This window comes from Nipponia nippon, unplaced genomic scaffold (assembly GCF_047370975.1).
Source record: "Nipponia nippon isolate SJK-2023a ecotype South Korea unplaced genomic scaffold, ASM4737097v1 scaffold_20, whole genome shotgun sequence".
Taxonomy (NCBI): Eukaryota; Metazoa; Chordata; class Aves; order Pelecaniformes; family Threskiornithidae; genus Nipponia; species Nipponia nippon.
In genome coordinates, this window is record NW_028262337.1 from 5,297,101 (window position 1) to 5,324,419 (window position 27,319).

Sequence of the window (27,319 nt, forward strand, 5' to 3'; positions counted from 1 at the left end):
CTATTCCCACCGCTCGTCTTGCTGTGTCTTGGAAACCCCCAGCTGAGCAGAGTTTGAGGGATTAGATTAGCACTGTGCTGTTCTAGGCTCCCAGAAGGCTCTTCTGGGCCTTCATGTGCGAACCAGTACTAACCATGGAAGCACGCCAAACCAAGCACTTTCAGCCTGAATTACTACTCAGATTAGCACAACCCGACATTACTCCAGGGCTGTGTTAGTACACGTACTGCATCTTCAGGTATGTTGCTATTTTACACAAAAAGGATGTTTTGGTGTAAAACTGAAGAGAGAAAAGAAGACCAAAACCCCCGCATGTTTAAGCACCTTTAACAAATAATACAGTATCTGTGGCAGCAACAATGCCCAGAAATGGAAAACTGATGGTGCTTGATCAGAGGCTTCTCGAGCACTACATTCTGGAGGGGATGGAGGATGTTTGATTATAAACACAAACAGAAATCACATTCAGCATTAGTTGGAGGTTTGGGTTTTTTTAAGTATACAACACAAATATCAGAACTTCTAAATTTCATTTTCTCCTGGTACTGTGAGACCCTTGTAGTATCTTCTGACTTCGTGGCATTTTTCCTGTCTCGGCTTTGCTTGGTATCTGTCCCTCGCAGCAAGGCGCTTAGGTGTTCGCAATTCTTAACCACTATAATGACCCAGTTATGTCAAGTCAGATCCACTCTCATGCTTAGCAGGGTCTATGCTAAAGAACATTTTTGAACCAGGACCCAAGTACAATGAAGGCAACAGATGAAGATCCTGAGCTATATTTTATCCCTTCATTAAATTTACACTCTAAAATAGTCTAATATTACTCTCTAGAATTTAGATCTCCTAGATATCTTTCCCTATTCTCTTGTTTCTCTTGTTTGGTATGGTTATTTGGTATGGTTATTTAGTTGTTTTCTTTCCTTTTTTTTTTTTTTTTTTAAATTGTATCTTTTTGTTTGTTTAACTGAGAGCAGTGACCAGCAGAGAACACCAAGACCAAGTTAAAGCCCTGTTCGTGCCTTTGTTTTCTTCCGGTTCTTCTAGAAATCGTGATCTTCAGGGTTTTGCCCATCCTCCTTAGAAGTTTTGAGTGTACTAGGATTAAACTCTCAGGAAGTTTATCATTAGCCTGTAGTGGTACTGTATGATAATTAGTCAGTACTGACCCAACAGGAATCTTAACTCAAGTTAACAGTCATATAGATCAGCAGCTTTAGTAAATGATGGGACTTTCCTAGGCTTGTTTCTCTGTAGCTTGATCTGGGGTGGGAGTCAGTAGCTCTGAATGAGCTGTTACCATTCAGGAAAGGGATGAGAGGGTCACGGTGGATGGTTCTGGGAAGCCATCCTCTGGGTGCTCATGGAGAGATCACCACCCCGGCCAGAGCCCTGGGAATGCTGTTAGGAAAGACATCAAGAGCAATCTGTCAAATATCATTATGACACATTCCTGAATGCTGGCAATCCCACATCAAAATGGATAAGCAGAAGCAAAGAAAGCTCCAAGGCAAAAAGGATTTTTAGAACAGCTTCAATGCAAGACAAACAGAAGTAGGGTAGGATTTTTCAACATGGAAAGGGAACAATGGGAGAGGAAAAGGCTTTATAAAGTACAGATCTATAAAATTGTGAAACGTGTGGAGAAGGTTAAATGTGTAACAAGTGTTCACTACTTTGTGTCAGGTAAGAACTAGGGGGAACCTGTATAAGGTGTCAGACAACAGGACTCCTTCTTTACATGACAATATTGTGGAATTTATTGCCACAGGGTGCTGCGGGGTGCAAAGTTACAAAGGAGCCAAAAAGCACTAGGTAAATTCACAGAGGATAGGTCCATAAATCCTGGTAGTTTAAGAATTGCCAGAACTGCTGATTTCCCACATTTAGAAAGGTCTGCTGGGGAAGTCATTCCGCAGGGCCTGTTTCTTAAACTCCCCCTAAACATCTCCTGCTGGGCACTGTTGCATGGTATTGGGCTGGATGGACTTGATCTGAATCAGGTCTTCCTATGTCCAAAGCCAGTCAATGGCCATAGTGGAACACTGCAAAACTCGCTAGTAAGTTAGCAGAGATGAAGTAGTTCAGGCTTGTTTGCAATGTTCTGTCAGATTCAGACACTGCCATACAAAGGTAATAAGTGGTTATTTAGAATTTATCTGCCAAAACCGCACTCAAGCAGTAGGACCTACAGAAGAGGACCGAGGAGGAAAGTCTGCCAAGATGGCCCTCCTGAATTTCTCTTACATCATTTGTCCAGGCCATAGGATTTGCCCCTAACGAAATGACACACGCCTCTGTAGGTAGTGTTGAAGGCCTGGGCCTCTGAAGTCAGTTGACGCCTCTTGCACAGAATGTTTCAGGAAGCAGAATTTAGATTCCACCAAGATATCTTAGCCTCACATCTCTTCTTTTGTTTGGTCTGGCTCTTTAGTTGTTTTCTTTCTTTTGCTCCTATGACTCATGTTTGTTTGGTTTTTAATAAGGGAGCAGCAAGCAATAAAGAACATTTATATTTCTAATAAACAAAGCGTGAGGAGTTTCCTGGCTTCTCTCCTTCAATTTTTTTCCCTTTAAATACAGTTGATACTTGTTTGGGTACTTCACCCCCACATCTCTATTGAACTGCTTTGTCTCTTCACCAAAAAGCTCCCGCTGCCAGGCTGACTTGAGATTGTCACCTGTGGCGCTCCACTCCTTCGCTCCTGGGCAAATTCAGATCCATGAAGGGTTCTGCTCCCCCATTTTTAGGTCAAAGTTGCAAGAGCATTTCTGCAAAAGCGATGAGACCTGTTCTAGTAGAAAAGACAGGTTATTTCTAAAGATTAGCCACAGAAATAAAGAATCAAGCAGACATCACCAGACAGCGTAATAACATAAATTTAATATTCCTGTCCGTGTCATGAATGAAAATGCATTAAAACCCAAGTATATTGCTTTGTTTATATATATTTAATAGCATGTATCATACAACCTTAGAAGATCATATAGTATATTCTAGAAAAAACCCTTTAGGGTACATCTACACAAGCTAATGAAGTGGGGCCGGCACACACGAAACAGGTACTGGCACGTGATTGTCGGTCCTATTTATGTGTTAGCTCAGAAATGGTGGTGTTCAGAACTAACTAGCACAGGCCAGGGAGCATTCCCCATGGCAATTTTGCATGCAGCCATGCTATTTTGACAGGAAGAAAATGCAGCCATGTGGCCATCAGCTATGCTCTACCAGTTGGCCTTAAGGCTAAGAAACTGTCCCTGCTTGCTCTTTATTGGATTTTATTATCTGTTTCAATTACAGATATTGCTCTGAAGCAATAATAGATTCTGAAGGAAAGAATGTCTCAAGGGCACTCACAAAATGTTCATGGCTGAGTGAAACTTTTATTAAAAAAGTCCTATGATTATTGCAAGTTGGAGTGATTTAGGAGCAGCAGGATTTGTGTGCTCTGGCTTCCAATTTCCCTTCTCTCTTTTTTCCAAAACCCATCACACACCTCAAGCAGTAACTCAGCCTCCTATGCCTCGTTCCGTATATGTTTGGATATATCCACTTCAACAGACAGCAAAAGATAAGCTTGAAGGAAAATGTATTTCATTGCACCTCTTCCAGGTACGTCTCCATGTGCTTCACTGGCTGATCGAAGCTCTGCATCCAGAGCGCAGCAGCTAAGGTGTCTGCTCCTGCTGGTTGTCCCTGCTTGGCACCAACAGCCCCACCCTGACACTCTGTGCTCTGAACAGGCAGCAATCTACACTGAAACCATTGTGAGGCAGCAGCTCCCAGTCCTGTACCGCTGCAGGGTGGCTTGGGTACCAGTAGAAGTACCACTAGAAGCACAGCATGGGAGCAGACAGGAGAGACCCTGCGAGGAGCAGATCTGAGTTTTTTTGCTGGCCCAATTCTTATGCTCCTGCTAGGTGGATGAACCACCTGCCTGCGGCCCCTTCAGTCCCACACGTCCTGCTCATTTATGTTGAAAAGTCTTCAGAACAGCAACGGTCCCTTACCATGTACGTTTCCTAACACAGTGAGCTGAGCCTCCAGATGTTACTGTAATACTCATATTCATCCAAAACTACACTCGGAAGCTAAGGCCAAGCTAATATAACCAGAATGGCTATGGAAATATGTCTGTAGGGGGCCTTTTGCAACATTTTTAGTAACGGTATTATGCTGTTACAGTTGTCAATGTTGCTTTTGTTTGAGCTCCACAAATTTGTGATTTTTTTATTTTCCAGTGCCACAGATTCGAAGGAATTTATTCACAAGTTCATAGCACTTTGTTGTTGTTGTTTTCTTAAGACATAATAAATATATTGGATAAAATTCAACCTTGGACACATCTCCCTGCACTGATATAATGCAGTTACAATAGCCTAGCACATAATAATTGCAGCTACAGAAATAAATTATGAGGGGGCTTTGAAAGTGAAATAACAATAGGCAAAATGTCACCAAAACCCTCGAGCTGGCAGAATCAAGTAAGGCGAAAAGAATCCCACTTCAGTATTGATTGAGGAGCATGTTTGTTTCTTGCATCTCTGAATTATTCTTCACAGAGCACGATCAGGGTCAGTTCTTGCTCAAAACAAAATCAAGGGAGGAGAATAAATCAAGAGAAAATTGCAACATTAATTATTTAGAATTCCTCCTCAAAGAATTATGTGAGGGTTTGCGTCTTAATACAATCATTATCTACTGAAAGCTTTTGCCTCCCCATCTTCTATAAAATAGTATTTGACTCCTTGAAATAGTCATCAGAGTTGAACACAGAAAGCCACAGCTGGAGCTGCTCCAACATAGAGAGCGTTCAGTTACTGAAATCACTTCCTCTTAGTTTGCATCCTACACGCTGAGCAGGAAACGCGGGATTTCACTTTGCTGTCTTGTCCCTTTAGATGGATTCACCCTTGTGCCAACAGTAGATTCAGTGCCTTACGGTACAAGTCAATGGCTCCTGTAATCTATTGCCAGAGCACAGAATGTCCAGATTATAATTAAGCCCTGACCACTTGGTATTTACTTTTATTACACTAATACCGAGAGGCCCCGGTAAGATTGGAGCCAATTGTGCTATGTGCTGTACACACTCACAGCCATTGCCTCAAAGACCTCAGAGAGCAGGGTGAAAGAAAGAAATAATTATTTTCCACAGCACCAACAAGAGCCTTAATTTTTCTGCTGTTCTTCTTGAGGCATTAATCCCAAGAGAGACGAGGAATAAACCTGTCCCATATGAGTCATGTGTGCAGATGAAACCATAAAAATATCCTCTTATCTCCCGTTTTATCTTTCTCTTCCGTATTGCTGCTTCTTTCCCAACTAGAATAATAACAGTAAAAATAAGAGTGAAGTCAGCATTGGGCAGGGATGTTGTAGTGTCTGGAGCACCAGAAGCAGTGGAAGCAGGCAGGAATCTCGCTTGATGTGCTCTGGCTCCTGTAGTGAGAGCAAGCACTTGGCAAAGGAGACGAGAAGGATTATATCTGTCAGAATAACTTTTATGGGACCCAGCTCTTCCAGGGATTGTTTAAAATCCACATAATGCTCTTGAGTGTTAATGCTTGCATTGGGACGTTTGCATTAGCAGATAAATGTGCAAGAACACATGTTTCCAGACATGTGCCTAGTGACTGCACATCTGAGCAGTTTGCTGAAACTTGGTCCCAGGTCCATGAGGTCCTTGGGCTCCTGAAATGACTTCCAAGGTTTGTAATAAATTGTGCTGCTGAAGTGTACCGCAGTTAAGCAATTCTCACATGATAGAAACAATGTGTGGTGCACTGCATTAAAACCACTCTATGTTATTTTAACTTTTCAGCCTTTGAAAACGTTCAGAAGGGAACACAAACATACTGAAGAAATTCATACCTACAGATGTTGTGAGAAAAATAAGAAAACTTGGGATGATGCCCCCAAATTATCACCCTCCCAACACAAGACTGGTGGATAACATACATAAGGCTGGTCTTCGCTGTGCTTTGTATGAGCCAGAAGTGAGGAAGAAGAGTGTAGCTGTTAAGGTATGAGCGCTCCCCCAGATTTCCAGGGAGAGCCCTGCTTGAACTGCTTACATACCTCCAGCTAGGTCCATATTTTTTTAGCCATATCGGAGGAGTGAGGACTTCAACGTGCAATGCCATAGGGTGAAGTGGTGGTGCCTGGGAGGGAGGAGGTCATGTTCAGGCACAAAAGGCATTGCAGTGTTGTTGAGTTTCCCTTCCTGGTGCACACGTGGCTTGCGTCTGTGAGTCAACAAACAGGTGGTATGGGCTTTCAAGGAGCTTGGGCTTGAATGGGAATGCAAGCCGTGAGTCAACGTACACCATGTGCCCTCTTTGCTCCCTTCTGCCAGGTGGGGAAGATAGCACTGCTGTACTGCAGGTAGATACTGCGAAGATAAATGTCACAGAAACGACAAGGGACAAGATAGTACTGTCATGGGTATAGATTCAGGGCACAGATGTAGGTTGTTCCTTTCTCTAATGCTATTATTGCTATTATAAAATTCACAAATAATAATCTATTATCAGGCTTAGATAGGAGTTTTTGTTCAGCCATACTTAGGATGAGCACAGCTGCTAGCTTTCAGATGCTAACCCAAATTATTTCAGGTAAGATCCATTAAGGTGCCAGTGTGTCAACATCAGCAATAAACAGCTGGGATGGTTCCTCCTATAGACAGCGTCTGACACAACACACACAAATGATGCAGGTCCACGCAAGTATAAAGAGCCAGTATGCCAGCTGTCTTGTGCAGGATTGGTTTTCTGGAAACAAATACAAGAGCAGAGCAGCCTCATCATAGAATCCTTGCACAAATCAATAGGGCAAAATCTGCTCACTGTGTATGTACTTTGTATGACTAAAGCAATTAAGAGGCATAAAAAGGCCATGCAGTTATTAAAAATAGGCAAACGGGGAGTGTCCCATCCCAGACTCAGCAGTTGGCAGAGGGTATCTGCTGCAGTCATTTATCATGAACCTGACTTTTGTTTTGCTTAAGAGCCCATGAAGCATGTGATAGATTAACTTATATTGACGCAGCCACGGCAGGCTGGCAGAGATACCCAGGACTGAACATGCATTTTATTGCCTGGTTATCTGCAGTCTTAAAAAAATTTGTAACTGTGAATCAATATAGGCAACACATGAATTCTGAGTGGTGTTTCACTACGGTTTTTCTCTGCTTCTGCGGTAAAAGCTAAGAGGAAAGCTATAAGTAGAAGTGAGAGGGGACATGCTACAGGCAGATAAAGGCACATCTAGAAGACATGTTAGACCCTGTTAAAAAGTGACACGTGTGTGATGCAATACAATTTTAATATTACATCTGCTAAGTATGTCCATGGTATAGTTTGTTTTCTATCAAGTCTTTTGTACTATCCTTGTTTAAAAAAACTAACTAGTTTTATAAAATTGAAAAAAAAAACCAGACCTGTTTAAAAATCAGACATCAACTCTATGTGGTAAAGAACTCACTTGACTTCATCACATATAAAGACAACTGAGAGAAATGGTTCTGTAAGGCTGGTGATTAGGAAGACCTCTGAGAGACTGTAGCTTTTGCTGTAAGTCTGCTCCACATGTGTTATGGAAAAGAAGGGGGAATTCAGCTTCCCAAACTTCCCATCTCCCAGCTGAGTGCTTTTACTGCCAGACCTGGGCAGGACATAACCTGTCTGCTTCCTGGCTGTGTTTCAAGGAGCAGTTAGGCATGCTCCGGCTATTCCTGCCCGACCAGGATCAGCGGGTGACAAAGGCCAGAGAACCCCATTTTTTTGCATCTCCCTTGCTCTCACCCATGAGGCAGGCTCTGAGCACTCTTGTGACTCCAGGGATGACTGTAGGTGGTTGGGTCACACACACTGTGAATACACCTAAGTGACAATATCTAAAAAGCCCGTTAGGTATCAAAGACTTTGTGAATCAGACTCAGGAAGGACACTGTCACAGAGCTGTCAGTCTTCAGCCCTGATCCTTCCTAAGTGCATTTCTCTAGTCTTACTCATCTTTGCTGAGATTTGTTTGCTGAAATGCTCAATCCAACACATGTAATTGTTTGCAAGGTGGGAAGCTTCCCTTTCCTCTGCAGCCTGCTTCTGGCAACCATGTTGTTGATTTTTCTTGCACTTTGTTCATTTGGAATACACCTGTATTTAAATTTAAATTGGGGGACAGAGACAACTGTCAGCGGGAGAAGAGGAGAAAGGAAGCAAAGGAAATGCAGAGGCATCCCCTGGCATGTTTAGTTGCTGCAGAGCGCATATGTGATTTTATCAGTGTTGTTAGTGTTTAGTCTTGCACGAAACATTTTGAAATAGAACGGTGAAGGAGTACTGTACGCATGGTGCGGTGACGGAGTAAGAAGTGGGTGAGCCTCATCTGAAAGCATGAGAGAAGTCAGTGAGTGCAACAGCTGAGGTGAAAGGCTCAGCAGGTTGCTCTAATAAAGGAGGAGATTAGTGTCAATTACAAAAGTATTTTAAATAATATTTCACAATGGAAGAAAATAGTGGATTGCATTTTGTTTTTTTGGAAACAGGAAGAAAGATGACAGAGATGGATTAGAATATTCCAATATGAAGATCCTGGATAAACTAACTCAGCAGTGGTCCTTCAGGCTTTCTCAAACAACATGACAGGGTATCTAGCACAAAAACATGCTGAGAAAGGTTCAGATTCCAGAAACACAGTGACTCAAGCATTTCCAAAACAGTGTTATAACAAGTTGCTGTCCAAATTTCCTGCTGTATTATATGTAATGCACATTCAGTGGTGCTGCTGGCACACTTCCCTCTGAGTCAGTGTTGAACCACTGCCCCAATTCAGAGTTAGGTGACCACTGTGCTGCTGGAGCTTCTGTCGTTACAAACAGATGTAAAGCAAATATCCCAATTCCTTGTAGTCATCAGTATCCTGTAACAGATGGCAGAGTCTAATTCATCTCTGTCCCGATGATCATGTATAAAGATACATTTCTGTGCCCTTCTAGTTGGTTATAACAATTTTCAGCTGGATTAGCATTTAGCTCTGGGTAGCTGGACTCTTAAGGAAAGAGAACAGGAAGGTGGAAGGGAGCGTTACTCTACACACGTTTTCGCTTCCTGATGCAATGATATGTCTTAATGCTACATGACCTTTCCTGTGGGTCCTCCTTGCACTGTGTGTGTGACAAGATCTTAGAGGCACGAGAAGCCATGGCGAGAGGTGAGGAGGAAGGTAAAGTGGAGAGAATGAGAAGTACTGGTCTTTCTTACCCATACAGACATTGAAGGGATTCACTGATGCCCGGGAGCAAGATAACATGCCTACTCCACAAGCTCTCAAGTAATCCTCCATGGGGATTTCTCTCAGTTCCCCTCTTTTTTTCTATCCTGGATCTTACTGGTAAAGAGAGGCATTTCAGTCTTTGCGAAATCTTGACCTATCTATGTAGAGGTTCACTGCAGCTTGTAAATGAACTAGAGGAAAGGGTAATAATAAAGAATTAGCAGCATTGAGCTTGGACTGAAATGATCATATCCAAATCTGCTGAAAGTGCAAAAAGTAAGAAACCAGACTGCAATCAAAAATTTGGGGCCTTCTCCAATCATTAGATGCCATCACAAATATGAAGAAAGAATAGCAAAAGCCTCTTTTCTTTGTTTTTTTTTTTCTTTCCTTTTAATGTACTGATGGTTACTTGAACAAAAGACATCACGAGGCTTTATGTACCTTCCTAGTAAAAGTTATGCTCTCTGTAAATGTGACTGTTTCATACCTGTGGAAATCTGGAAATAAGAAATTTTATCCTAAAGACAATTTAATTGAAGTCTGGCTTGAAGGAGTCAAGTTTGAATTTTTCCCAGAGCACGTTACTTGTCTGCTGAAATAGAGTGAATTTTTCAAAGGTTAGGTGTTGCCTAATGTGTGCTGGAAAACCACCTTTGTAGATTTGCACTGAGGCAAGATGGTATTTGAATCTGCTGGAATGCTTTACATATTCATATCGCCTGAAGGCTGGAAACTTTTTATCACCAGCAGAGTAGCACAGATGACAGTAAAGATACAGTTCAGGCAATGGAAAATGAGATGAAAACAGTTGCTGAGACTTGAAATTTCTTCAAAACATTTTATTTGAATGCAGAAGTCCAGATGTCTTTGTGGAGGTGTACTGATTTGCAGGGTATGATCCCGGGGACAGCTCACATAAGTATACCTTGATCCCTGAATGGACTTTAGATGTAAATATGGAAACAGCAACAGCTTTTCTTGGCTATAATGAGAAGAGTGACATGCCATGTCCCTGCAGCTCAGACTGAGGTGAATAACTCCCTACAGCATTTCCTACAGCATTTCCTTCTCTACAACATTCTCGCTGGCTAGATCACAATTCATTTTTTAGCAATGATGGTTTCAACAAATCTTACTCTTGGGGATATAACTCTCCCTCCAATAACCTATCCTGAATGGCAGGGGACTAACAATTAGACACAGTAATGAGGAGCAACCTACATCTGGTACCTTTTTTAACCTAGTGCTAAGAAGTCCAGGAGAACCTGATTATGATCTGGTTTAGGACTGTGTCAGATAATCCAGATAGACTGCTTGAAATTGTCCATTTTTTCGCAATGACCTTGCTACAACACCACTCTTAAAAATTTAGTTGCAAAATCAGGCAAGGCTAAGTCGAGAACAGAGCTCCTGAAAGATGAGATGGATGGCTTTCACACTAACACTTAGTTTCTGGTTCTGCACCTGACAGGATCCATAAGCTCTGCTGATGTCTGGAGATCTCTGGGTGTGTGCAGCCACATTCCTGTGCACACAATAGCTGGAAAAAATGCCGTTGCAGCCTTGGAAAACATGGCTTTTCTTCACAATTATGATTCTTTTATGTAACTGTAAGATGCAAACCTAAGATTGCAGTTGGCAACACAGCAAATAATTAGGGATGCTCTATCTTGTGGGATATATTCATGAGTCATATTAAATACAGAGCTATACACTCACATTAAATAAGAATATTCACATACTCCATTACATGACACATTAAAAAAACCCAAACAAACAAACAAACAACAAAACAGAGAACAATGCAACATGCACACACCCGGGAAAGGAAAAGAAAGAAAACCTGTTAAATAAGTACTGCTATAAAAAGCAGTAAAACTTTTGCCAGAGACCTTGTAGTCTCTTGCACAGATTTACAATTGTATTTGATCCTCCTTCTTCGGTTTCTCATGGGACCCTTGTCTAGCTTTGTCATTCTTTATTATGAGACTGACATCAGTCAGCTGGTTTGTAGCCAGTTGCACTAATAATAAACTGGCAGGGAGATCAGAAATTACTGGAACTATTTGGTCATCTTGAAACTGAAAAAGGAGGACTACTCCAAAACTCTTGAAGGCAAAAAACCACACACTCTTAAATGCCATTTCTATAATAGTTGTTTCACAGCAGAAAAAGTCTACAACGTTCAAATTGTTTCAGTTTATTTAATGCTATGTTGGCCTTAAGAGTTGTGAGGAGGGCCAGGCAACAGAATCCATCTCCTCCAAGCGGGATTCATTTAATATTAGCAAACAAAAGTATATATTGCTGAGGACTCAAACCTTTAAAACTGTAGAAATAATTTATTAGGGAGAATGACTTTCATATCATATTGCCTACAGTTTTGTAAGTAACATACTCTATTTGTCTCATAAGGTTTTTTTATAGTCTAATATGGAACATTAAGAGACTGCATAGGCTTTTGCCTCAGCTACACAAGCACAGTGTGTGATGGATTTGCATGTTTGACTGCCCCACTTGCACAGTTTTTTTAAAGAAATTGAGCTCTCCTGTGCTGAGGTCATTCACTTACAGCTTTATGGTTCTAACCTGGCTCCATGGGAGTACGTAGTGCTTTGGGATATCTGGCTGACTGCTTTTGAATATCTGGCTGAAGTGAGACCTTGGTGAAGCTTGGGAGCATCTTAGTAATACTCTTGTGAGTGGTAAGAAGATGGAAAAAATGACACAATGCTTTCCTCTGTCTCTGCACCTCTAGGTTTCTGGGTGGAACTGCACATGTCCTGAGGTAGCTTTTGTGATTGCTCGCCAATTTTCTATTAATTTCCTATTGTTTCTTCTACAGCCTTGGTGTGCTCAGTAAGGCGTCACTTTATCCCCTTTGAAAGTTCCTGAAGTAGGAACGGCAGAGCGGTCTGCAGAGTTACACCAGGTGTAGCAGCAATGATGTATTTGCCAGCTGGAGGGCACCCCCTCAGGTGTGAATGGCTGGAAACTGGATATAGCCTGGAGCAGCTGCGGCTGTGGGTACCTGTATTATACCAGCCCATCCGCGATTGCTCCCTCCCCTTTGCTGCCAGTGGGAAACATAACTCTTGAATTCACTCAGGCCATCATGGCTAATACATAACATGAGATCAAAATCCTTAGAGCTAGAACCATGACATTTTATTGTTCCTGAGAGCCATCACACACTCATCCTCTTGGTGGACTGGATATCAAGGTGGCTGCATGATGCAACTGATCACAGCTGTGCTGGTTTTGGCTGTGGTAGAGTTAATTTTCTTCATAGTAGCTAGTGTGAGACTATGTTTTGGATTTGTGCTGAGAACAGTGTTCATAATTCAGGGATGTTTTAGTAACTGCTGAGCAGTGCTTACACAGTCAAGGCCTTTTCTGCTTCTCACCCCACCCCACCAGTGAGTTTGTTGGGGGTGCACAAGAAGCTGGGAGGGGACACGGCTGGGACAGCTGACCCCAACTGGCCAAAGGGCTATTCCACACCATATGACATCATGCTCAGCATATAAACTGGGGGAAGAAGAAGGAAGGGGGGGATGTTCGGCATGATGGCGTTTGTCTTCCCAAGTAACCGTTAAGCGTGATGGAGCCCTGCTTTCCTGGAGATGGCTGAACACCTGCCTGCCGATGGGAGGTAGTGAATGAATTCCTTGCTTTGCTTAGCTTGTGTACACAGCTTTTGCTTTACCTATTAAACTGTCTTCTTCTCAACCCATGAGTTTTCTCACTTTCACTCTTCTGATTCTCTTCCCCTCCCACTGGGGCAGGGAGAGTGAGCAATTGGCTGTGTGGTGCTCAGTTGCCATCCAGGGTTAAACCACAACAGTCCTTTTCAGTACCCAACATGGGGCTTGAAGGGTTTGAGATAATAACAGATTTTATAGGAATGTGCTAGATCGAATTTATAGCTGTTATTGATGTTTAGCTATTCATCAGCAGGCTCCTGTGCTTGCCATGGGGCTTGCTTGCCTCACTGTATGTTAGCATCTAGTGCTTGTCAGTGGCTGCTTTTTGCTTTCGTTCCTTGCTGCACTGCTGAACTGCTTATCATCTTACTCTGCTGTGCCTGGGAACATTTTGATAACAGCAATGGCCATGCACCTGGGCTGGCAGATGGCCAGGGCATCGCTGCTATTTCTGTGCTGCCGTACGGGACAGGCTGGAACTCCAGTGTGAACTCGAGTTGAAGGGACTGTGACCTGTGGATGAGTCCACGTGGGAGCAGGACACTCCAAAGTATCTGTGGCTGTGGATAAGCCCATGCCAGAGCAGGTACATCTTGAAGCATCTGTGGCCGTGGTTATGTCTGTGCCACAGCAGGTATACCTCTGAAGGGATTGTGGCCCGAGGACAAGGCCACGCTGGAGAAGGTACACCTCGAAGCATCTGTGGCTGTGGATAAGTCCATGCTGCAGCAGGTACACCTTGAAGTATCAGTGCCTGTGCATGAGGTCATGCTGAAGCACCTCAAAGTGTGTGGCTATGGATAAGCCCACGACAGAGCAGGCACACACCCAGAGGGACTGCAGCCATGGGTGAGGCCACGTTGGAGCAGGTTTACTTCTGAAGGGACTGTGGCTGTGGGTGAGGCCACACTGGAGCAGCTGTATCTCTGAAGGCATTGTGGCTCATGGAGAAGGCCACGCTGGAACAGGTGCACCTCAAAGCGACTATGGCTGTGGATAAGTCCATGCTGCAGCGCGTATACCCCTGGAGAGACTGTGGCTTATAGATAAGGCTCCACTTGGAGCAGCTAAACCCCTAAGAGACTGCAGTCTGTGGATAAGTCCAAGCTGGAGCAGGGGCAAGGGGAGGAGTCCACTGCAGTGTTAAACTCAATGGCCTGGTCCAAAGCGGCCAGGGGTGGAGACTGTAATGAAAATACCTTTAAATTGTTGTAAACCGGGATTTGAGTTGCATGTTATGGGAATTACTATAGCAGGAACACCCAAACCAGTGGAGGACAAGCTTTTCAAGAAGCCGTGCAAGTGCAGCAGTGACCCGACCTGAGCTGGCTTTGGTGCCCAATGACTCCAAGCAACACACCACCTCTGCTCTCCTGAGTGACCACCACAACAGATGGAGCCCAAAGTCATGGACTAAATGAACTCAATGGACATTTTGTGGGCCTTTGTGGACATTTATGGACATTTTACAGACATTTCACAGGTGGTCCATAGACTAAGGGAATCATACCTGGGTATTGTATCAAAGGATGGGAAGGGTGGTGCTGGGTAATGAGGATGTATTGGATAGTGTGAGACCTGAGCGTGACGTAAATGGTATGGAATAAAGGGGGGAGAATGTGCTGGTTTTGGCTGGGATAAAGTTAATTTTCTTCATAGTAGCTAGTGTGAGACTATGTTTTGGATTTGTGCTGAGAACAGTGTTGATAACACAGGGAGGTTTTAGTTACTGCTGAGCAGTGCTTACACAGAGTCAAGGCCTTTTCTGCTTCTCACCCCACCCCACCAGCGAGGAGGCTGGGGGTGCACAAGAAGCTGGGAGGGGACACAGCCGGGACAGCTGACCCCACGTGACCAAAGGGATATCCCACACCATATGGCGTCATGCTCAGCATATAAAATGGGGGGAAGAAGGAGGACGGGGGGAAGTTCAGAGTGATGGTGTTTGTCTGCCCAAGAAAAAGTTACACGTGATGAAGCCCTGCTGTCCTGGAGATGGCTGAACACCTTCATGCTGGTGGGAAGGAGTGAATGAATTCCTTGTTTTGCTTTACTTGTGTGCGCAGCTTTTGCTGTACCTATTAAACTGTCTTTATCTCAACTCACGGGTTTTCTCACTTTTACCCTTCTGATTCTCTCCCCCATCCCACCAGGGGGAAGTGAGCGAGCGGCTGGGTGGGCTCAGCTGCTGGCCGGGGTTAAACCACAACATGTGCCTAGCATGGGCAAACTTCATGACAAAAAGGTGCAATGTGTCTTCAGGGGTTCAAGCAACAGCAGATAGATGCATGTTATTTGTGTGTCAGGCATACCCAGTGGTGCCCTCTCTAAACAGGTCAGCACCAGAATGGGGGTGCTTAGGCCTCTACATCCCCAAAAGAGATTCTTTCTACTTGATTTGCACAGGTCAGTGGCTCCTCTGCAGCCTGCTCACCGGAGGGGAATGTGACACAGAGATACCTGATGGGCTACACAACTACTTATTCATCTGCTAAAGAAGAACTGTCATCGGGAGTGCCAGAACAGGGATGGCTGGTAGTTAGGTTAAGCAAAACTGGATTAGTTGCTCTGAAAAGCAGTGTGGTACAACAGACAAGTGGTGGGGCTGATGGAGAAGCACATGGCAGAAAGCTGAGTTCTGAGTGTTCCGTGACTTTATATATACTTTGGCTTAACATTTTAAAATAAGTGTGGTCAAAAAAGTTCACAGCTCCTTTCCAGCTGTCTGCTGGCTTGATGTTTGTGGCTCTAGTCACTAATGAAGGTAGTGAACTGCATGGAAATTCACACAGCACTTAGAAAAGGGAGGATCTTTTAACGCTCTGGGCCCATTCCTTACAAGTGTTTTTGAAGAGGACAGAGTGCCCTTAGTGTTTTTTTCTTCCCCAGAAATACATGACAGCATCTACACACAACGGATTATTCACCAAATTTAGTGGGTTCAGCTTGGTGCATACTTTCCGTGTGGTTCAAGCGCTATAAAATACTCCACAGAGAAACACTACTGACAAATAACTAACAGGCAAAGAACAAGTACATGGGGGAGCAACAATGCAACTACACACAAATCCCAGAGCGCCTGTAAATTTTTGCCGAAGGAGTGAGAGACAAGCAACATCCACCCTGGGATGAAATAGCCACCTGAGGGTACTTCAGAGGTATTCTGTTTTTTCCTGTATGAGTTATCACTGCACAAAAAAAGCATTTAAAAAGTCAGATTGTGCTTCCCACTTTATTATGTGTTTTACTTTCATACTCAACTTTTCAGTGGGTTTTTTTAGAGGTAAATCTGTTATATCACATTCAACAATATAGTGTGTAAACTGTGATGCAGGTCGGACTGCACCTGAATAACAGCTGCTGAAGTAGACCCAGCTTCTTGTGTGGAAAGCTGAGTCCCGCTGTTTCTGATGGAATCTTCCTCTAACTGCCAAAATCTTTTCAAGAGCAATTTCTCCAAGGCCTGAATCAGTGCCCATTGAAAGCAAAGGGAAAGATTCCAACTGATGGCAGCTGGCCCAAGTAAGCCAGAGGTCCAGGCTGCCCTTGCCAGAAAATTTTGTTTATGTGCATTTTGATGACTTTTAAAGCTTTTTCTGTAGTTGTCTTTCTTATGGATCTTACTTTTCAGTGAATTTTTTCCAGATACTTCACATACTGGATAAAGCTGGGCCGATGTGTTTCTATCCCCAATTCAACACAGAAGATCATTTCATCAGATTAATTTTTAAGAGACACGCTTTAGTCAGGGTGCACTGGGAGGCATATGCGATGTTAAAACATTCTGCCATCCAATGGCCCTGTAAAAACACATGGGATGAAGGTAAAAGACTCAGTCATGTGCTAAAGAAAACGGTGCAGTGCCCTCACAATAAAACCATAGAGGCCAGGTTTTTAACAAGTTTACCCAATGGTTGAAGTTTACTTGCAGTTTGGCCTCGGAGGTAAGTATAGACATTCCAGTGCGGATGGGGACTGAGGGCAGATTTCACTGTGGAAAGAACTGGGACCGTCTAGTAAGCTCCCAGGGAAGGCGTGGGAGCCTGTGGCCACATACATACTCCTTTGATACCACTAAATGGCAATTTATTACCAAGGTGCAAATCAGGTGAACAAACCTGTCTGAAAGGGGCTCATTGGGGCATCAGAGTTATCTATGAAAACAGATGGGAAAGGAATGGAAAACCATGCACCTTTAGGTAAGAGTTTATTTCTGGAGGAGCTCTAGCCCATCATTTATTGCAATTGCTATGATGGGGTAGCTGGCTGCCTGCAGAAAGTAAGTGCTGTCTGTGGTATAAACACGTGCACTCAGAGTGCAAAGACTGTCATCTTCTGTTTTTCTTTAACTAAACTTGTTTTCTTCTGTTGGAGTAGGAGCAGGAACAGTGTATGCAGTCGCAACTCACTGTTTTCATAGACCAATATTGTTTTAGGCCGGCCTTCAGTTAGTTTAAAAAAAATCCAGCCTCCTCCCCCAGCATTAAGAATAGCAAATTTTGTTACACCTTTGATATCCCAACTAATTATTCAGAGAAGAAATCACAACTAGCTGGAGTTTGGATATCAGAGGTTACCCCTAACTTCTCGCTCCTTTGGTGTATGATGTATCAAGAGGAAAAAAAGGTAACACTTAAACCTGAACCACCACCGTAAAAATAGTTAGGGAGTCGGTGGCACCATAAAGAAATGTGATTTCAAGGGCTGAAAAAATTTAGTCTCAGGAAGAAGACTGTAGTTTCCCGGGCAAGCGTCAGCTCCGCAGGGTCACTTCCACAGAGACAGGATATGATCTTTTGCCCATTGTTGTCAATCTGGCTGCACCCCAAACAGCAGCGATGTTTCCATAACAGAGGACTTCAGTTATGCAAATCCTCCCTCTCAAGACGAAGGACTGCAGACAGGATAGGTGAGATTCAGCCTTCCCTTAGTAGAGTGTTGCGCTTCTGTAGGAGAAGAGATGCCGAGGGAACACGAGCTCTCCCAAATCCCAAACCCACAAAGCCAGGACAAAGCATCAACAGGAATCACCTTCACTGCCTCTGCCACCCTGTACCAGCCCAGACCCCTTGAGCTCTTATGCTGTAAGGTGAAGGGTGAGTTTGCTTACACTAACTTGGTGTCCTGGTTTCGGCCGGGATAGAGTTAATTTCTTCCTAGTAGCTGGCATAGTGCTGTGCTTTGGATTTAGCATGAGAATAATGTTGGTAACACACTGATGTTTCGGTTGTTGCTGAGTAGAGTTTACACCAGCCAAGGACTTTCCAGCTTCCCACGCTCTGCCCGGTGCACAAGAAGCTGGGAGGGGGCACAGCCAGGACAGCTGACCCCGACTGGCCACAGGGCTGTTCCATACCGTATGGCATCATGCCCAGTATATAAACTGGGGGGAGCTGGCCAGGGGGCAGCGATCGCTGCTCGGGAACGGGCTGGGCATCAGTCAGCGGGTGGTGAGCAATTGCATTGCGCATCACTTGTTTTGTATATTCTTTTATCATTATTATCATTATTATTATTATTATTTTGTCTTCCTTTGCTGTCTTATTGAACTGTCTTTATCTCAACGCACAGGTTTTACTTTTTTTTTTCTTTCCAATTCTCTCCCCCATCCCAGGGTGAGCGAGCGGCTGTGTGGTGCTTAGTTGCCAGCTGGGGTTAAACCATGACACTTGGTATCGTGACCCAGGCTCTTATTACACATCTGTATGCAAAAAACTAGATATTCACTGAGGAGATAAATAAAAAAAACAGCTTCAATGCAAAACAGCCTCCCCTCTCCTCCCATAACCGGCCTCTAATTTGAATGCCCTGCGGTAATTTCATAATACAATCTCCTTTTGCTCTAAGTCATGAAGCCAGCTGGGCAGTGGGGACAATGTCTCTGTTTGGTGTGGCATTTAGTATCTAGCCTGGAACTCAATGTGTAGGCATTTCTCCTCCCCTCATATTGCAGCTGAATGACTTTGCTGTGTTGATTTGAAATGACCTGACTAATCTCAACTTCCTCTAACAGTTTAATGAAATGTCAGAAGTGAACGAGGTCCACGGAATTGAAAAAAGACCATTCAAACAATGATGAAAAGAAACACATGGACAGCAGTTTTTAAACAGTCTTTGGGCTATTGGAAATAATTCAATGAGCTTTAGCCAGGCTGCAATATAAACATACTAAGAAGGGACCAAAAAATGTTTTCTATAAAGCCGCATTTTTCATCTGGACTGTTTAATCTACTTCAGGATTACAAAAAGGAGGTATATGGGAAAAGCCACAAGTAGGTAAATTTGAAAAAAGGAAGAGACCCTTCCTGCCCCACTCCGATCAGTTAGTGTTTGGAAATACAAACCACTGAGCAAGTTACATAGCACTGGTTCCACCATCTGAAATTACAGGAGTAAGAGGTGGAGAGGACCTGGCAGGTTGAGTCCTGTTCCTTTCCAAGAAAAGTTTAATGGTGTTCTCCACTGCAGAAGAAATTAAATACGCTGATCGTGACTCCAGCCTCACAGAACACCAACTCAGAGGGAAAAGCTTACACTGTACTCCCCCATCAAGCACAGTACAATAAGCTAAAACAAACATATCAGTGCTTTGCCTATCATTCATATTTTAGTTCCTACTAGGAAGCTACCAAGAGCTCTGCTAAAATAGCATTTTCATTACTGAAGACAGCCCCCAAATTTAATGAACTGCCCATGAAAAAGAATTTCTGCTTCTGAGTGATGGTAAGAGGGACCCTGTTTTGCAGGGACAGCTGGTACCAGCTATTACCAAGCACTAACCTTTTCCCCATTATTATTTTTCCTCAGGTGCCTTCTTATCCATTATAATCATGACAGATGTTTAGTGCAGTTGTCCTCTGGAGCAAAACATCCTGAAAGGCAAAAATACGCTTTCCAGAGGCCACCGTATCTCTTACCTGCCTTACTACCACTTCGCTGCAGAACACGGCCATTGCAGCATCAGTCTGGCTGTACGTACACAGGAGCCCCTGGGACTTCCCAGCATGCAGACTCTGTATCAAAGATTCGACTGTCTCAGTCACTCTGAGAAGTCTCTCCTCCTTCCCATGGCAGCTCCAGCATTCAGTCATACTGTTGCTGCCTCTCAGCTCTCCACTATTATGCCATGCTGGAGGGACATTCGCAGGAGGGCCACAAAGGAGTTTTAAGCAACCTTAGGGCTGACTGCACATTCTTGCATGTTAATTAACATTTGCCCAAAGTCCAGCACTCAAAATTAGGAAATGCCAGGTCTGCACAATGACAGGGAACCAATTGTCATTGCAACCTTTGCACTTCAAGCTGACGCCCTATGGAAAAAACGTTACGTGATCATGTAATCAAAAGCCAACCATTGTGCGGAAACCTGGTGGGGGAGGGTGCAGTCTGGAGGCTGGTTGGGCAAACTGTCAATCTGACAAAGCGTTCAGCATTGCAACCAAATCCCATTATCTTTACGTATCTTTTGTACGTTGAGTTTGAAAGGCTGAACTCTTAAGAAAAAAAGGAAATGTTACATAAAATGTCCTCTGTGAGCCCCTCTGTTTAAATGATGCAATGTTTGAATCCTGAATGCGCATTTTTGCTGTGCAGATCATATGAGCTACAGGATTTAATACATAAACATTACATTATTAATCCAGACAGAACAGAAAAAAATTATTTGTAGGAACAGATGCATCTGTGACTGGAAGAGCAAGGGGAAACAGAGAGCTAATAAGCACAGGAGAGATTTCGCAGCCTGCTAGAAGCTGAAAGAAAGAATCTGGGCCACGGTAACATTAACTGGAACAGATGATGATAGGTCACTACGGAGAAGGCAATGGAGTTAGTACAAGCATGGATATGGAGAAGATAATTCCTCTCTTGTCATGGCAGAAGGCAGACATAAAAGCCTCATCATCTGTCCTCGTCCTTAGAAAGTACAACTACTTCTGTTCATCACAAAACTCCCACTGAAAACCTAATCCCTCGGTCTCGGTGCTCAGACTGCGTGCAGTCACCCCCAGACACGTCCACAACTTCACCACACAGGCATGTCCACAACTGCTCTCGGAGCTTCCTGGGAATTTCCCTCACTACTGATGCTTTGGCAATGTCTAAAGGTCATGCTGGGTTAATGCCTTATATATCTTGAGATCTGATTTTAGCTTGATGGTATCAGCACAGATGATTACAGCTGCTTGAGCCTCGTGCAATGAAAAAGTTCAGTTTGCATCACAGAGTTACCACGTAATGTGGAGGGCTGGATTTTCAGAGTGCAATGGGCCAGGAATCGTGCCAAAGAGCCTGACACTGTTATGAAGAAAACCTTGGACTCTTACTCCATGCCCAGAGTTGACAGTATTTCATCTCACAGCTTACTGCAGCAAAGCTCAAATGTAAAGACAGAATTCAGTATTTCCAGCAGAAATTAATTTTCTTCTATGAGAAGGTAATAAATGACATTTCACAATACACCATTGAGTCCATATATTACTTTTTCTGCTCCACTAAATCACATGATGATTTGCTGGAACAGAGAACATAAGGAATTGGAATTAGCTGGCCATCACTGCATGTTGCATGAGCAAGCAAGATGAAGTGTGCATTTGTGGAGAACTACATTTTGTGCTTGCACGAAAAGAGACACTGCAATCTACTTCTGGGCTTTTAGACCATTTAAGTTACCATTAAATTTTAACATGTTAATTAACTTAGGATGTTGACTGTTGACAAAGAAAAAAACCCCTGAAAACACCACTCTACTTACACACTCCTAACTTGCTTCTGACACTTGTGAATATCTCAACTGCATGTAGTAAAATAAAAAAATACTTTCTCATAAGAAAATGTACTTCAGGTGATGCCAGTGTAATGAAATATTTGTTATCACTTTAATACTTATCAATTTAAAATTCAAATAAAAGATGTTAAAGGCCTGTATAAATAAACAGTGCAGCAAGAATCTATCTCTGTAACCCAGAGCGAAAACAGGCTTTTAAAAAAGGTACAGAACTATTTTCTTCTAAATATTAACTCAGATTATTTTACATTGCACAGCTGGAAAAGAGACAAACAGATAGAAGATGCAATTAAGACACTTCACTGTGAACTCTTACTTGGGAATTTCTGTTGAACTACCAGATCCTAACAGAATTTAATTCTGCTAAAATCAATGGGCATTTTACTATCTGCTTCAATGGCAAGGATTTAACTCGTGGAATCATATCCAGATGGAACACAGAAGGGCATAATCAAATTGAAGTACCTGCACTCATCACGGTTTGTACCTAAATTAAGCACTGAATCTATAATAAATAAACACAGGAGCTTAATGTGAATGAGCCAATGATGCTTGAAATCCTGCATCTTTTCTCCTTTCCTTTTGGTGAGACATTCAAGGAAGTATTTTATGGGAGAGGTCAGACGCAGTCCCTAAAAAGCAGATGTGTTGGCCAGTGCTAATGGTGTCCACACTGCAAGACATGCTCACTGTCAGGCAGTGAAAAGGGTGGGCAGATACACCCTAGAAAATAATTCTCCAGAATTACACCCTAGAAAATAATTCTCCAGACCCTACTCTTATCTTCCAACCAAGCAGTGGAAGATAAGAGTATACACAGGGAAAATGACCAGGATGGGGCAAATACTTCTCTCTAATACAGAACAGATGATGGATGTATTATCCAATTCTGATTTAAATGCACAAAAAGTTTCACAAGAAAAAAAAGAGAGAATCTCAAATAATTATTCTATTCTGCAGATAATGTTCCAAACCCATATGATCTCATATTTCATACAAATCAAAGGACATTTATGTAAGTCAGCGTCCTTTACACAGTTTGAGGAGCCTAGCTCAAACAAACGGATTTACATCATTGCTACTAAAATTCACATCATTTCCCAGAGGAGCACGGTAATTATCTAGGTTATGCTAGGTTAAGACTCAGACTCACAGATGGTAAGTGAAGTAAGTGAAGGAAGGTGTCTCTGCACTTACGCATGTACACCCCTTAGTTAGTAAACAAGAAGTTAAAAAAAAAACCCACAACAAAACCCTTCCCAGATTCTTCCAGCTTCTGTTAGGAATTACCTAAAACTTGAATTATTTGATTTAGTCCACAGTTCTGAAGAGTGCTAGCTTTGCCTCTCTGCTCACATCCAAAATGTCTTGAGTAATGTAGTGGAAAGGCATAGTGAGAGACCACTAGAGTTAAGACCCTACAAGGGAGGGAGCAAGCCTGTGATGAACATTGTGTCCAACACGCATCCATAAAACCACATGCAACTCCTGACAGGACAACTTCACGGCACATAATAGCCCAGTTAACAGAGTTGAAGTGAGGTCAAGCCTGGAATGCTAATTTTAATTGTCTTGTTCTAATTTTTTTTTATCCTCCTGACTTTTTCATTGTAAGTTCACAAATAACTTGTGTACATATTGGTTCTGAATAACACACTGAGATGTGAGTTTATTGTTTCTCTTAGTTGGAATTTCCTAGAGGAAAAACATTGCCAAAACAATTTAATAGCATATTCAAAATTAAGAGTGCATTTTGACCCAAATGACTATAAATTAACCTAAAAAAAAAAAAAGGAAAGACAATAATTTCTTCATTTTCCAAACAAAACAGGAAAATAACTGCAATAAAAGATTGTTTCAAACAGTCACTGAACAATACTGTGAAAGCATGTTTGTTAATAAAGGTAAGGACAGTTCCTTTGGAAGAAAGAGGAGTTCTGCTGCCTGAGGCTGAAAGCTGTGTGTTTTGAGAAGTGTGCTGTAAAAAATTAAAATATTTGAGCGTCATTAATCTTCAATGCACATTCAACAAAAACAGGAGAACTACCTCACTCAAATCGGAACCATTTAACTTCTCACAAAACTGTGTTTTTAGAGGAGCAAGACAGGTTTCCTGTCAACCGCCTGAAAGATATTTTGAATTTGTTTCAAAGGTGCAGCTTTTCTCAAGAAGATCATATTGAGGACTGTTCATTCTCATGCGTGACAGTGTTGCTCAAGGCTGTTGCCAAATGTCACAGTACCACTTGTGAGAGCCACAGGGAGAAGGGGGAGTTTTCACAATAGGAATTGTGCAATCAGATTAGCCAGTCCAAGGAGGATTATAAAGATGTGAATGATCAATGCTGGCCACGTCAGCTGCCCAGCACGATGCAGGGAGATCACGTAGATGAGGGATGGATACACGAATACAAAGGCCAGACCACATGTTGCTCCAGAGTATCTGAGGAAAGGGGGGGAGAGGGGAAGAAGAAAAGAAAAAAAAGAATGCTTTGTGTTAACTCTTATTTCTTGTTGTAATTTTTCCCCCTCAAACCAGTGAACAGTCTGGCTGAACAATAACTATCTGCAGTCGCTAAACTTCAATTTCTGTTCCTTGCTGTCCTTCACCTCCTTCGCTGGCATTTAATTACCCCCCTCTGCATTGCTCAGCCCCCTGCTCCCCTGTACCTGCACCCTGACATGCCTCTGACTTTTCAGTCACATCCCCAGGTGCTTCTGGGGACTGACTCCTATCTTTGACTTGATGTTTCTGCTTTCTTTGGGGAAATTTGTCAACACGCAACAGAAACAAGACTGGACAGTCCATCCTTTTTTAGGCATCCTTTACTGTGAAAACTGCAAACCTCATTGCACCCCAGCCATCTGAGGACACATGTTAAAGCATGTAAGCATAGAAAAGCTCCTGAATCTGCAACTTTTATTTTCATTTATTTAATAAGCTCCTAGAAAACCATTCTCCAGACCTGAAAAGACCAACGTGCCCTCCTGGTAACATGATCAACCACAGGAAGTGAAACATTTAACTGTTCTTTTTCTCCCTTGCTTACCAAAACATTCTCGTTATTTTCTCCTACTGTAAGTTTCCACCTACTAAGCTATACTTCAGCCAAATGTGCATTATTAACTAACAACATAGTTTATTTCAAACATTTGAACATTCCTTTTAGACAGAGGAAACATGGTAACACAGAGTAATCATCTGCAACACAAAACCAGCAAATATCTAAGTTAGCCTGTATACAGACAATTTATCACCTGAAAATTCACTGTTCAAAACGTTTGATTACCATGCACAGTATGAACACATTAGCAGAGGTCAGGATCAATTTGCAGACAGAGAAATGTATTGCATGATATTTACTTGGAATTAACAACTAGACCATCTCTATTACTGGAATACAAAAATTTTCACTAAAAGGAGAGGTAGAAAAAAAAGGAAATGGAAAAAACCTCAGAGATCAGCCACTGAGCAAAAGTAAGTTATTTTGCTACTCTGGTCAGACCCAAGCCTGTCATTCTGGTTTTATAATTGCAGATTTCTATATTTTTAAATACTTCCCTCTCCTGGTTGCTGTAGGAAAGATGCAAAGTAGGAATGAATTACAATGATTACAAATATGGTGGTGTCAAATGTAGAAAATAAAACTCATTAGATTATTTCCTCTAACCTTTCTCAATTATAGAAATCTTAGGTGTTTATTAATATGCTAAATTTAAGATATCATTTAGACGTACAACTTCTATGTCACTTTTCCCTTTGAAGTTACTTGCTTTCTTGGATTTTTATCGTGGACTTTCAAAACAGCCTCAAATGGTCTTAACACAAAACAAAAACTTGGGAGAAGCCACACAATAATCGAGCAACTTTCTACTGACACCATATTCTTTCACGTGTATGGTTACAAGGTCCTCAGATACAGCTTCAGTGAAACGTGGGGAATCATCCCAATCAGCTCAGACACAGAGGCAGAATTACAGATAGCTGCTTGTCAGAACTTTAAAAGAGATGATTATTTATACTTCTAAACCATTATTCACAACTTTAAAAGGTGTAAACCTCACAAAATATAAAGGCAGAATTACCTGCACTCACACTGTTCCTTTTCAACATCAAGAAGCAAACATGCAGCAACACCACAGACAAGTTCACTGTGCAAGCAACACTCACCTTATGATACCTCCTATATTCGGATAAAATCTCGCCATTGCTACTCCAGCTCCTACAATTGCTACGTTCAGAACAAGCACATGGAAAACGCTACAGGAAAGTGAGGAAAGAGTGTTAAAATCTATGCTGTATTTATTACAAAATACTACCATTATCCTTCATTTACACTAACATTTAACTGGTACATAGATGGTGTTTCCATTTGCACGACTCACTCTATTAAAGCTAATTAATTTCACAGCAAACATAACATCTACTGAATATTCAGAGTGCCAAACTCTAAATATCTAGTGTTTTGACTCAAAATATTCTTAAGAAGTAAGTACGTGTAATTTGGCAGTTCTTCTGAAAAACACCATACGTGGTACTCAGCACTCAAGTATTTCAGATGGATATTCAAATACCAAAGAAACAATACTGTATAACTTAATTCCCACAAGAAAGAATTAGCTTGTTCAGAGAATGATCTGAATTGCTCAACGTGAACTAATGGAAACCAGAAGAAAGGAAAAGATGTATTGAGTGGAAAACATTACATAGAATACTAGGAAGGAAATAACACCTTAAAACTTGAACTCTAATGCACTTTGATAGAGGACAAATATTTAGAATGTTGGATGTCATTTAATATTTGACCCATGTACTATTTATGCTGGAATTTTTTGTTGAATTTGTTTTTACAAGTAATTTCCTACTGCTTTCCTTTTTGCATTAAGGATGAAAAAAACGGAGATTTGCTGTTCTGCAAAAGCAGCTTTTAATGCATCAGACAAGCTCAGCGTAGTTATGCACAGAGCTGAGACTCAGGAAAGTATTGCTTTTCTTTAGAGAATATGAAATGTTGGCATATTTTAACATAAGGTAAAGTCAGGAAATATAATAAAAAACTGCGATATTTTGGTCACACAGCTGTTTCTATGAAGGGAAAAAATAATCCACACAGAGGAAACATACATACACTTACAGGTTTTGTTTATTCTTCTGGAGGACTGGATTTCTTAAAATAAACAAAATCTTAAGCCAATGCTAATTTTTTCTTAACTGTAGAAAGTATCTGTATTATGGAGGATGTCACTAATTAACAAGTTTTTTAGAATTGACCACTACCATGGCTGAAAGGCTGGCTGCCAGTTTCCAAGTTAGGAAGAAAGATTAGGGATGTAGAGTAGTCTCATTAAAGTTTAGGGGAATGGAGGTAATTTAAACACAAAGGAATAATTTAAGATATGGACTATTTCTAATGTTTGCTCTTAAAGATTGATTTCAGAAAGACAGAAACAATATCTTTAATTTTGTACATGACATTTTAAGAGTGGTACAAGAGGCGTACCTCAGAGACTGAAGACAGCAGTGGGAATACAGCAGCTGAAACCTCAACA

General features: G+C 42.1%; 1 protein-coding gene across 9 annotated transcripts in view; it reads right to left on the reverse strand.

Moving 5' to 3' along the window:
* Positions 1 to 16,202: 16,202 nt before the first annotated feature.
* The window catches only part of SLC38A9 (solute carrier family 38 member 9), a 56,291-nt gene continuing 45,174 nt past the window's right edge, over positions 16,203 to 27,319 (reverse strand). For 4 of the 9 annotated variants that reach the window (XM_087759750.1, XM_087759747.1, XM_087759753.1 and 1 more), the window contains 2 exons: positions 25,941 to 26,030; positions 16,203 to 24,212 (listed from right to left, as the gene is read on the reverse strand). In XM_087759750.1, the coding sequence (XP_087615876.1) occupies positions 24,047 to 24,212; positions 25,941 to 26,030 (256 nt within the window). In that variant the 3' untranslated portion in view covers positions 16,203 to 24,046. The remainder of the gene's footprint in view (positions 24,213 to 25,940; positions 26,031 to 27,319) is intronic. The other 5 variants (XR_015705238.1, XR_015705237.1, XR_015705239.1 and 2 more) reach the window with 5 other exon arrangements.